The 11,190-nt window shown below is 57.2% G+C and overlaps 2 protein-coding genes across 3 annotated transcripts; one reads left to right on the top strand and one right to left on the bottom strand.

Annotated features, from left to right (window-relative positions):
* Positions 1 to 1,049: 1,049 nt before the first annotated feature.
* PRPF4 (pre-mRNA splicing tri-snRNP complex factor PRPF4) lies at positions 1,050 to 9,504 on the bottom strand. Of its 2 annotated transcripts, none has more exons than XM_066201312.1 (14): positions 9,285 to 9,504; positions 8,361 to 8,538; positions 7,860 to 8,046; positions 7,187 to 7,274; positions 6,400 to 6,479; positions 6,063 to 6,156; positions 5,132 to 5,226; positions 4,802 to 4,860; positions 4,082 to 4,205; positions 2,836 to 2,925; positions 2,235 to 2,357; positions 1,814 to 1,921; positions 1,619 to 1,729; positions 1,050 to 1,470 (listed from the first exon to the last, which is right to left on the bottom strand). In XM_066201312.1, exons 1-14 carry the CDS (start codon positions 9,333 to 9,335, stop codon positions 1,149 to 1,151), a joined length of 1,710 nt encoding a protein of 569 aa, XP_066057409.1. In that variant the 5' UTR covers positions 9,336 to 9,504; the 3' UTR covers positions 1,050 to 1,148. The 2 variants fall into 2 exon arrangements, with proteins under 2 accessions (XP_066057409.1, XP_066057410.1); XM_066201313.1 differs by having other exon boundaries at positions 1,177 to 1,470; positions 1,611 to 1,729.
* Positions 9,505 to 9,817: 313 nt separating this feature from the next.
* On the top strand, positions 9,818 to 10,404 carry CDC26 (cell division cycle 26). The gene is made up of 2 exons (XM_066201161.1): positions 9,818 to 9,970; positions 10,038 to 10,404. The coding sequence occupies exons 1-2, from the start codon at positions 9,890 to 9,892 to the stop codon at positions 10,218 to 10,220; spliced, it is 264 nt and encodes an 87-aa protein (XP_066057258.1). The 5' UTR covers positions 9,818 to 9,889; the 3' UTR covers positions 10,221 to 10,404.
* The last annotated feature ends 786 nt before the right edge of the window (positions 10,405 to 11,190 follow it).

Consider the following 11,190-nt stretch of genomic DNA (forward strand, 5'->3'; position numbering starts at 1 on the left):
CAGCTGACAGCAGGGAGGTGAATCCATCTTCTCTTTACGCCTTAAGGTTTTCATCCAATCACACAGTGTCCCAAGCTGGACGGGTCCCACCAGGATCACCCAGCCCAGCCCCTGTCCCTGCACAGACCCCCCAACAATCCCAGCCTGGGCATCCCTGGCAGCGCTGTCCAAAGGCTCCTGGAGCTCTGGCAGCCTCGGGGCCGTGCCCATTCCCTGCGGAGCCTGGGCAGTGCCCAGCACCCTCTGGGGGAAGAACCTTTCCCTGCTCTGCAGCCTGAGCCTGCCCTGGCCCAGCTCCAGCCCTTCCCTGGCTCCTGTCCCTGTCCCAGGGCAGATACTGGAGCTGCCCCTCAGGAGGAAGCTGCAGACCCTGATAAATCTCCCCTCAGCCTCCCCTTCTCCAAGCTGAACAAACCCAATGACCTCACCCCTCCTGAGCTGTTTTTTTACACCAGTAGAAATCAAACTCTGCATTGTGAAATTCCTGTAATTTCTCCACTCCTTGTGAGACTGAGAGCCCAGGCTCTCGAAGGCTCAAAACCTGTTTAGTTTCCAGAGCAAAACATTTGCAAAACCTCAATTTAAACAACAAACAAGTTACAAAAGCTCTCCCCAGGGCAGGGCAAAACAAGACAATCCTACAGCGAGTGACCTCACACAGCAAACCCTAAACAGGAGATGTTGACATGGATTTGCAACACCCAGTCCATGGGACAACTCGAGGAGTAGGACACAAGGTGGCACCTGGAAAAGAAGACTCCTTGGCCTTGGACATTTACTCTAAGTGAATCCAGGGAGGTGCAGATCTCCATCCCGAGACACCTGTGTGGAGGCAGGGGAAGGAGGGCATCACGTGCCTCTCCCTCTGAGCTCACTCTCTAAATGCAAATCAAGTTTGAAGTCACAATCCTACCAAAAAGGAAGGTGAGAAGGGCAGTGAGAGAACCTGAACCACACACCAAACCTGAGGTGCTCTGTGGTTACTGCAGATGTTTGGAGGACACCTGGGAGCTGAATTTGGAAGGGAAGGTAGAAGTACATGGATCAAAATTACAGCAGAAAGTGGTACCTGCAGTATAAAAACAATCCAAAAAGTGGGAAAACCCCCAAAACTCGATGCCAACCAAGTCCAGGCCAACACTGGTTCTTCAAACACATCCAAACTTCAGAGCAGCTATGACTGCAGCTGCTGTAACACACTGGATTCCTATTTTTTTCTTTAATATAAAAAAGCAACCGAAAGTCATTAACGTCCCCATCCCGTAGCCGCTCTGAGCTACTCGGCTGTCCAGAGCTTGAAGGTTCTGTCGTAGGAGCAGGTGGCAATGAGCTGCCCATCCAGGGAGATGTCCAGGCCCATCACCTTCCCCTCGTGCCCCGCCAGCGTCTTCAGTGGAGACCAGCCAGGGTGGGTCCAGATCTTGGCCGTGTTGTCGTAGGCGCCCGTGAGCAGGAAATTCCCGTGGTTGGCTGCACAGGAGGAGAAAAGGGGAGAAGTGAGACTTGCAAATGAAAACGTGACATCCCTGCTCACCAGCACAGGCCTTGCTGAGCTGCAGGTGTGGGTTTGAGCTGCTGGAGGGGAGGGATAGGGAGCAGCAGGGACTCACGTTCGAACCTGACGCCGGTGACCAGGTTCTGGTGGGCAGGGATGGTGTAGATGCACTTCCTCTGCCGCAGGTCCCACACCTTGCAGGTGTTGTCCCCACTGCCCGTGGCCACGTGGTACCTGCCAAGGAGGGGAGGGAGAGCAGGGTTTAGGGAGTGGGGTTTACACTCAGAGCTCCCTCATCAGTGCCAGCTCCCTCCTTACCCATTTGGGGAGAAGTTGATCCCGTAGATCTCCTTCAGGTGCCCTTCCAGGAACATGATACAGCGGCCCGTGCGCAGGTCCCACACCCGGCCAAAGGCGTCCAGGCCTCTGCAATCACAGGATCACACACTGGGACCCTACAGAGCATCCTAGCCATGGGCAGGGACACCTTCCACTGTCCCAGGCTGCTCCAAGCCCCAGTGTCCACCCTGGCCTTGGACACTGCCAGGGATCCAGGGGCAGCCACAGCTGCTCTGGGCACCCTGTGCCAGGGCCTGCCCACCGTCCCAGGGAACGATTCCTGCCCAATATCCCATCCATCCCTGCCCCCTGGCAGTGGGAAGCCAATCCCCCAGCAGAAATCTCTGGTCACAGCAAGGCCTTGGTAACATTTCCCAGCCACGCAGAGCCAAGGGCTCACCCTGTGCCGGCCAGGGAGCCATCGATGTGGAAGGCAATGTCATAGACCCCCTTGCTGTGCCCCTCCTGGTGCAGGATCTCCTCCTGAGCCTCCAGGTCCCACAGGCGCCACGAGTGATCGTAGCTGCAAGAACAAAGCACTTGTTAAATCATGGAGTCAGGTTGGAAAAGGCCTCCAGGACCATGGAGTCCAGGTGTTAACCCAGCACCACCACATTCACCACTAATCCATGTCCCCAGGTCCCACAACCAAATGTGTTTTCAACACTTCCAGGATGGTGACTCCATCCTGGGCAGCCTGTGCCAGGGCCTGACCACCCTTTCTGTGAAGATGTTTCTTCCAAAATATCCAACCTAAATCTTCCCTGGTGTAACTAAGGCCATTTCCCCTGGCCTCCATGAAACTCCAGGGAGAATAACAGGATATTTCACAGGATATTTCAACTCTGGGAGCATTTTATTCCCACCTGAGAGACCAACAGTGTCTCCCACAGGGAATCCCAATGACCTGCTGTCACTGACACTGCAGCAGCCCAGCTGTGGTCCCCAATGGCCAAGCCCTGGCAGCCCATGGTCATTTCTGAGAGCCCAGGTGTCCGTACCAGGTGGTGCCCAGGAACCTCCCGGACGGGTGCCACATCACTCTGGCCACTCTCATGCTGTGTCCCTCGATGTCTGCCACCGGCTCGTCACTGAAACACAGAACAAACCATTGGCCACTGGGGCCTGGCTCAAGGCAGGCCTTTGTCCATACACTGTGATGGCGGGAAAAGCTCTGCTGATGAAATCAAGCCAGGCAGGAACATCAGAGGTGTAGCCAACGACTCTGAATTCCACCTCTGGGTGACACTCACAGAGCTCTGAGTGAAACCCTCTCTCCACACCTTCTGTTGGTTGTAAAGCTCTCCTGGGATGATGATGATGATTAATGAAAATTAACAAGGCCTTTGTCATTAGCACTTTTGGAAGTACAGAAACAACCCACAGACTTCCTGAACTGCAGGGAGTTCTGAGAACACAACATCCTGAACTGCAGCAACTCCTGCTGTTCTGAAGGATGCAGGGAGAGAGGATGGAGGGAATATTTATTCTCCCAGAATGACAGGCAGCAGGTCAGGAGCCTTCACATACGCTCTGAACAGCAGTGAAGTTTCTTTCCAACAAGTTAATTAAGAGACGTGGTCACATGAGCCTAACAACCCCCCCGTCCATTTGCACAGGGGCACTTTTGCTGTTAGAAACTCTGATTTTCAGCTAAGGATAACTGGGGCTCTGGGAGCTGCCTGCCCTTCCCAGGAGCACTGCAGGCTCCGCTTCTCAGTTAGGTGATGCCGAGGCTCAGTACCTGAACCAGCCTCCTCTTCCCAGGCCTGAGAGAGGTGCTGCCCATCTGCCAGAGCTACTCTGTGCACTGACAGCCATTTGTCTGCAGCACATGCAGAAGGTTTTGTGCCTGGTTGTTTATTTTGTCAATCTCTCCAAATGCTGGTGCTTTCCAACCACTCAAAAATTCATTTCTTAATATCCAGGAGGGGCAATTTTCTCCTAAGCGAGATGTTAGAATAAAACAGTCCCCAAAACCTTCCATCCATCACCCCCAGCAGTTCACCAATGCCCAGCAGCAATTCTACCTCAATCCCTTTCAGACCATCTCCCTCACCTTGACTCCCTAATCAGGGTGATCTCTCTTCCTGCTGAAGAGGCTGGCACATACTGAGGCCAGGGAGTGCACAGGGCTAACTACGAGAAAAGGTCATATTGGCAGGAGGATGGTAAACGTCTGGAGGAACATGGAATAAACCCCAGCACAGCAATGCTGCAGCTGTGCACATCTGGAATGGTTCTGACCTTTCAAGGTTCCAGAGTTTGACGGAGCCATCGGCTGCACACGAGGCCAGGCTGATGTCCTTCTTGTCCAGGGACACTGTGGCCTTGGGGTGGAACACGATGGCGCCCACGTTGGTGCTGTGTCCTGAAGAGACAAAAGTTCAGAATCTGCCATGGGATTGTGGCCAGGTCTTCAGAAAAGCAGCATTTCCTTGGTACTGGTGAGGGAGGTGCCAGTGAACACTTTCACTGTGTCCTGAGTGCTGGGTGACATTGTCCTGTCACCCCCAGCTAAACTGCACTTCCAGGAGCACCCAAGGCAGAGCATCCAACATCAAGGTTTGGAACCCTCAAAGTGCAGACAAAATTCAACACAGGAATCAAAGGATTTACACACATCTGTATTATGTCTAAGTTGTGACCACTGCTCAAAGAACCTCACTGCTGTCAAGTGACCTGCCCAGAACTGCTGCTATTTGTAACTCACGTAACTCAAAGCAGGTTTGTAAACCAAACAAAACTGTTCAGAAATAGAAACAGCAAACTTGGAGCTGAGGTTTAAGGCCAGGTCTTCCTTCTCATTATATGACACATTCCCATGCTCCCAAGCCGAGGGATGCTCTCAGTAAGACAGAAATTTGCCCAAAGACAGTATTTTAAATCACAAGGTAATTGAGATGTGGGAGGCCAGCACTGAGAGGAACAAAAGAACCAAAGGGCTCAGTGAGAGCCGCTCGCTACCTCGTAGGGTGTGAACCAGGTTGCAGTCGGGCACAGACCAAAGCTTGCACAGCCCACTCCTGTGGAAGACAAGGAATGGATGTCAGTGGAGAAAGAACATCAAGGAACAGGTCAAAGAGAGCTGCAAAGCCACCCCGAGGTTCTGCAGTGGCTAAAACACCAACACACTTGGGGCAAACCAGCTCAGATCAGTGAACCTCTGCTCAGCTCTAAAATGAAGTGATAAGAGCTCAGAGCAGGGAGAAGCAGCTTCTCACAATTCCCAAGCCTCCGAAAACATTCCCGTGCTCTCCCAGCCCCCCAAAGCAGGTGCTGCCAAGGCAGTCTCACCAGCAGGCCGTGGCCAGGAGTTTGGAGTTGGGGCTGAAGTGGCAGTAGGACAGCGGGCGGTCATCCCCGATCTGACTGCAAAAGTTATTCAAGGACTGTAAAAGAGACAAAGAAAACCATCAATAAGCGACTAAAGTGCAACCAACCCAGAGCTATCCCCAGCCAAAGCTTGAGGTGAGGGAGGCAAGTGTGCACAGAAGGAGGCAGAGGCCCTTGGCAAGTCACCTTCAAAGGGAGGAGCTGCCTCAGAGCCACCCCAGCTCCAGGCAGGAGGGCCAGGGCCAGCCTGGCCCAGGTGCCCCAGCTCAGCCCCCAGGGCCACCCATGGTATGTGGCTCCCCAGCCCCAGAGCTCTGCAGCTGCAGCTCTGACACAGAACTGGCTGGAGTTTGGCATCTTTCCACAACTCATCCAAAGAATCCAACCAGACAGATGGGGCAGAGGGGAGAAGCAAATCCTCTGGAGTAAACAGGATTAGGGGGGCAGCACACGCTGTGGCTGAGCCTCTCTGTTTGGTTAAGCTGGGGATCTGGCTTAGCATGCTTGGAAAGGGCATCTCAGAGTCATCCCGACCATGTTCACCACCCAGAGCTGGGTGTTTCCCTTGGATTCCCTGGCTCCCCAGCCAGCCAAACCAGCGCCAAAGCCAGGAACACATTCCTTTAGCCTCACAGGCAAGTGGCAAGGCAAGGCAGGGATGTCTCTGGACCCTCTGTCACACACAGGGACAAAATACAACTCCCTGGAGCACTCTGAAGGATTCAGAACATGCTTTCGAGACACAGGGAAGGAGAGGAAAAGCAGAACTTCCCAAGCTTGCAGAGACTGATGTGCATCTGGGCAGCACTTCAGGCAGCCTAATTCCTGCTGGGCTCTTTGGAGGATCAGCCAGACCTTGTGAACACGGCAGCAGAGCAGCTGGCAGACCTACCCGCAGGGATTTGTGCAGCTCCTGCCTCTGGGATGTCCTGGTGGCCTCAGGAATCTCCTTGAGCAGCCGGGCCTCCTCCAGCCGCTTCGCTGCCCTGGGGAGAGCAAAGGAGGAGTGACAACCCCAGCACTGCCCCTTCCCTGCTGCTGGAAACACCTTCTCCCTGCTCTTCCCCCAAACTGGGCTAATGCTGGATCAGGCCCTGAGAGCTCAGGCTCTGGGCTCCCTGGCCTTGCCTCCCCACTCCCTGCATTTCCCGGGCTACCCACAGTGGGATCTGCACTTGGGTTTGACAAATGGCTGCACCTCCCTCCTCCTCTGTGCTGTTTTCTCTCACCTGGGGAGGGAGTAGTTGGCCAGCCACAGCCTGGCTGTTTTCAGACTGCGTGGGCCCTCGTGGTACCAGGTTTGCTGATACTGTAAAGACAGGAATAAAACTGATGGAAAAGCTCTGGTGCTGCTGCCCCTGTGTTCATTCCCCTCAGCTCCTCCCAGCACCTGCCCCCAAACCCTGCTGTGCTCTGGTCTCTTTTTAAAAGCCTTCTGTACAATTGTAAGCCCCAGGAAAAGGGATTTGGAGAGATAAATCAAACTCTCTGCCCTACAGATCCAATCCTGACATGCTGCCACTTCACTCAACATTCCAGTTGAACCCGACTCATCTGCATTTACTGACATGTAACTCCCTCCTTGTTTGCACATCACCCAGTAAAGAGAAAGCCCAGAGCTGCAGAGATTTTTACAGTACAGCTCAAAAATAATAAGGTAAAACAGACTCAGAAGAGAGACAGAAGCAAAAAGAGTTATCAAAGGCAGAAACAGATGCAGCAGGAGGAACATATTCTTTTCTTCCCAAGCGTGAATGAAAGTAAGAGCCCACACACCTGCTCTCCTGGTCTGCACACTGAGTGCAGCACAGGGCTCAGTCTGTAAGTAAAAACCACACTTGGTGCTCCTCACTGAGACCAAACATTGCCACAGGTTTGCTGAAATGGGCAACACAGAAAAAGCCAGAACGGGTGACATGAGAATCCAGAGGCTGACCAAAGCCAGGAGTCCTGGATGTATCCAACCTAGATATACCATCCCTCCCTCAGCACTGAGAGGACAGGAGACACCCTTACCTCTTCTTTGGACTTTTTTGACCTGTCATCATCCTTCCTGGTCTTTTTCAATGCATCTGTGCCGACCACTGAGAGGATGTTTCTTAACCTGGAAAAGAAGCTGGGTTTAGTCAGTGAATTCTCAGCTCACTTGACAAATATCCGTGTGACATTCCCTCTGCCTTGGGGTTCTCAGAACAGAAATCCAGACTGGGCTGAGTGGGGAGGAACCTTAAAGCCCATCCAGTCCCACCCCTGTCATGGGCAGGGACACCTCCCACTGTCCCAGGGTACTCCAAGCCCTGTCCAGCCTGGCCTTGGACACTCCCAGGGATCCAGGGGCAGCCACAGCTTCTCTGGACACCCTGTGCCAGGGCCTGCCCACCCTCCCAGGGAACAATTCCTGCCCAACATCCCATCCATCCCTGCCCCCTGGCAGTGGGAAGCCATTCCCTGTGTCCTGTCCCTCCATCCCTTGTCCCCAGTCCCTCCCCAGCTCTCCTGGAGCCCCTTTAGGCCCTGGCAGGGGCTCTGAGCTCTCTCTGGAGCCTCTTTTTCCCCAGGCTGAACACCCCCGGCTCTTCCAGCTGCCGTGTGGCACAGCAGTGCCGCCTGGCAGGGCTGGCTGCACCCCGACTCCCAGGAAAGCCCCAGGGATTTGCTGCGTGGCCGTTCCCCTGTGCAGGCACAGCACCTCTCCCTGCGCTCCGCAGGCCCCTCTCCGAAGAGCGTGATGGGCTCCCCCAGGGCCCTCAGGCAGGCCTTGACCTCCGAGTCGTCCGTGGACACGTTGATCTGCCGGGCGCGTTTGCGGCGCTCGAACTCGGCCAGCACCTCGGCCTGGCGCTCGCTCATGTGGTCCTCGAGGTCAAACACCTCCCCTGGGCACAGACGCAGCCTGAGCACACGGGGATCGCCCCGTGCATCGCCCTGCCCAGGCAGCGTCACCCAGGGCAGGTGACACAGGAACACAGCCTGGTGGGTTTGGGGTGCCTGCAGAGAGGGACACCCCACACCCTCCCTGGGCAGCTGGCCCAGAGCATCCCTGCCCCTGGATCCCTCCTGGACGGGAAGATCCAAGCAAGGAGCCGCCCCTCCCTGCCTGGTTCGAGGTGATGCCCAGAGAGCAAACAGAGACACTTGGAAGTGTCACATCTGCGGGGAGGGATAACAAAGGGTGGTTGCACCTCCTCACCACTGCTGATGTTGATGTTGCCAGCCTCCATGGCAGCCTTCATGCCCTCCTTGCCCAGCAGCCCCGACTCGCCCTTGGCCAGGCGCTCCCGCTCCTTCTCCTCCAGGCTCCCGTAGAAGATGGGCGCCCGCTTGGCCGGGGGGGCCTCGCCCTCCTCTGCAGGCTTGGCCTTGGGGGGCTGCAGGGAGAGGAACAGTGTGGGCTGTGTCTGGGGACAGAGGAGCCACAAACAGCCTGGCTGTGCCACAGAGCCCAGCTGTGCCACGAAAACCAGGCTGGGCACCATGCAAAGGCTCTCTCAGAATCCCAGACTGGTCCGCGTTGGAAGAGGCATTAAAGCCCATCCAATTCCACCCCCTGCCAGCAGGGACACCTTCCACTATCCCCGGCTGCTGCAAGCCCCGTCCAGCCCGGCCGGGGTCAGTTCCAGGGATGGAGCAGCCACTGGGCATTGGGGTTTTTGCCCAAAGGCCAAAGCGCAAAAGTAAAATGCCACATTAAACCGCTAAAATCAGGCAGAGTTGCGTCTCTATTATTTATTATCTGCAGAGACATTCTTTGAAAAAGCTCTAGAACGCGAAGGTTCTCGTCCTCCTGCTGAGCGCCAGCACAGCCAGGAGCGATGGCATCCTCCATGCCCCAGCGCCCTCCCTGGAAAGCGGGAGAACGCGAACATCCCTCCCCGCGGAGAGGCGCCTCACACGAACTTCCCGGGAGAACAACCAGGATTGTGGAAAAATCCAGGAAAACACGCGAGCCTTCAGGCTCCTTTAAATGGCTCCGGTGTCACCGGTGCATCGTAAACCCCAAACAGCAACAGCAGTCGCGACCCCCGCGATCTCTCCCGCTCCCGCGGGCCCGCGGGCGGCGCCGCTGCCGTGCGGGGAACGGGCCCGGAGCCGCCCCCATCTCCCGGGCACTCACCTCGGGAGGCCGGGCCGCGCCGCGCGCCGCCGGTGCCCGCGCGGTGGCCATGGCGGGAGCGGGACCGGGAACAAGACCAGGAACCGGGAACAGGCCTGGAAGGGGAGCGGGAACAGGAACCAAAGAACGTGAACAGGGCGAGACTCGCCGCGCTCGGGCTCCGGCGCCTCACAGTCACTTCCGGGTCGCGCAGGGCACGCCGGGAGGCGTGACGGCCTCACTAGGGGCGGGTCGCGCAGGGCAACCCGGGAATTGCATCGAGCTTTAAGGGAGAGACTCTCAGAGCACGCCGGGAAGAGTGGCGGGGCAGGCGGGGCGCGCCGGGAGGAGTGGCGGGGCAGGCGGGGCGCGTCGGGAGGAGTGGCGGGGCAGGCGGGGCGCGTGGGGCACGCCGGGAGGAGTGGCGGGGCACGCGGGGCACGCCGGGAGGAGTGGCGGGGCAGGCGGGGCGCGCCGGGAGGAGTGGCGGGGCAGGCGGGGCGCGCGGGGCACGCCGGGAGGAGTGGCGGGGCAGCTGGGGCGCGCGGGGCACGCCGGGAGGAGTGGCGTGGCCCGGCCCGCTGAGGGCGGGAGCGCTCGTTGCTGTGGCGGTGTCGCCGGTCGCGATGCTCCGTCGGAAGCCGACGCGGCTGGAGCTGAAGCTGGACGACATCGAGGAGTTTGAGAGCGTCCGGAAGGAGCTGGAGGTGCGCGCGGGGCCGGGCGTGGGGGGCTCGGCCCGCCCCCGGCCCTGACCGGCCCGTTCGCCCGCAGAGCCGCAGGAAGCAGCGGGACGAGGCGGAGGCGGCGGCGGGCGGCGAGGAGGCGGCGGCGGCGATCGGAGCGCTGGGCACGGAGCACAAGAGCCGCGAGCAGCTCATCAATGACCGCATCGGGTACAAGGCGCAGCCCAAGGCCGGCGGCCGCACCGCGCACTTCGGCACCTTCGAGTTCTGACGGCGGCTGTCCCGGGATTCCCGCTCAGCCGCGGGGCCGCGCCCGACGGGCCCAGCCGTGCCCCCTCTGAGATGTTACAGTTTTGGTTTTTAAGTTTGGTTAACGTGCCCGTGAACGCCCCTTGGCCGAGTGTTTTGTTTTAAATAAACACCTTTTTTTTTTTTTTAATAAAATAATCCCACGAGCTGCTGTTAACGGCTGGAGTGACGGGTGGGGATGGGGACACCTGGACCGCCCGTTCCCTGCTCCTGTGAGCAGGAGGATGAAACACTGCAGGAGGATCCTCTGGGAAAGTGATTTGGTGATCAGACAGTGGAGTGTGGCCACCTGAACCTCCAGCCCTACCCACGGGTGGCCCCATTGAGGAGAAGGTCCTGGCAGTGTCTGATGAGTGTTCTGGGATAAAGGTGCCACGGTTCTGGGTGCCAGGCACTGCTCTGTCCTTTCCCGAGGCAAGCAGGAAAGAATCCCCTGTCTGTTAAATGACCCGGTCCCCAGTACATCCCAGAGCTGCTTCCCAGTCCGTGTCACAGCCGGGATGCAGTTTGTGCCCTGAGCAGGGAGTGGCTGCAGACCTGCCTGATGGGCTGGGCACATGGATGTGGAGTGATATCCCGTATTTTCTGATGGAGCAGCTTTTCCTTTACACTTCCCTGTTCCACCTCCATCCAGCCCTGCTCAGTGTCACCGCAGCTGCCCTGGTTTGTCACCCTTGGAATGGAGCTCAGGGCTGTTTGCTGCTTGGATCAAAGGCCACCAAATAGTTCCTCAGGGATGGTGTCACGTGAAAAGGCCAAGGGCACGTTGATTTCTTCTGCAGGTCCCTGGATTTACCTTCAGGTGCCTGGGCAGGGTGAGGTGAGATTTGATTTAGATGAGAGGAAGGTGAGATTTGGGGCAGAGTCCACTCAGGAGGAGGCTGGCACAGCGGGCAGAGCTGAAGGAAGGAACTTAAAAATCTGAGCAGCTT

This window comes from Chamaea fasciata, unplaced genomic scaffold, assembly GCF_029207755.1.
Source record: "Chamaea fasciata isolate MVZ Bird 193981 ecotype frontalis unplaced genomic scaffold, bChaFas1.0.hap1 SCAF_20, whole genome shotgun sequence".
NCBI lineage: Eukaryota > Metazoa > Chordata > Aves > Passeriformes > Sylviidae > Chamaea > Chamaea fasciata.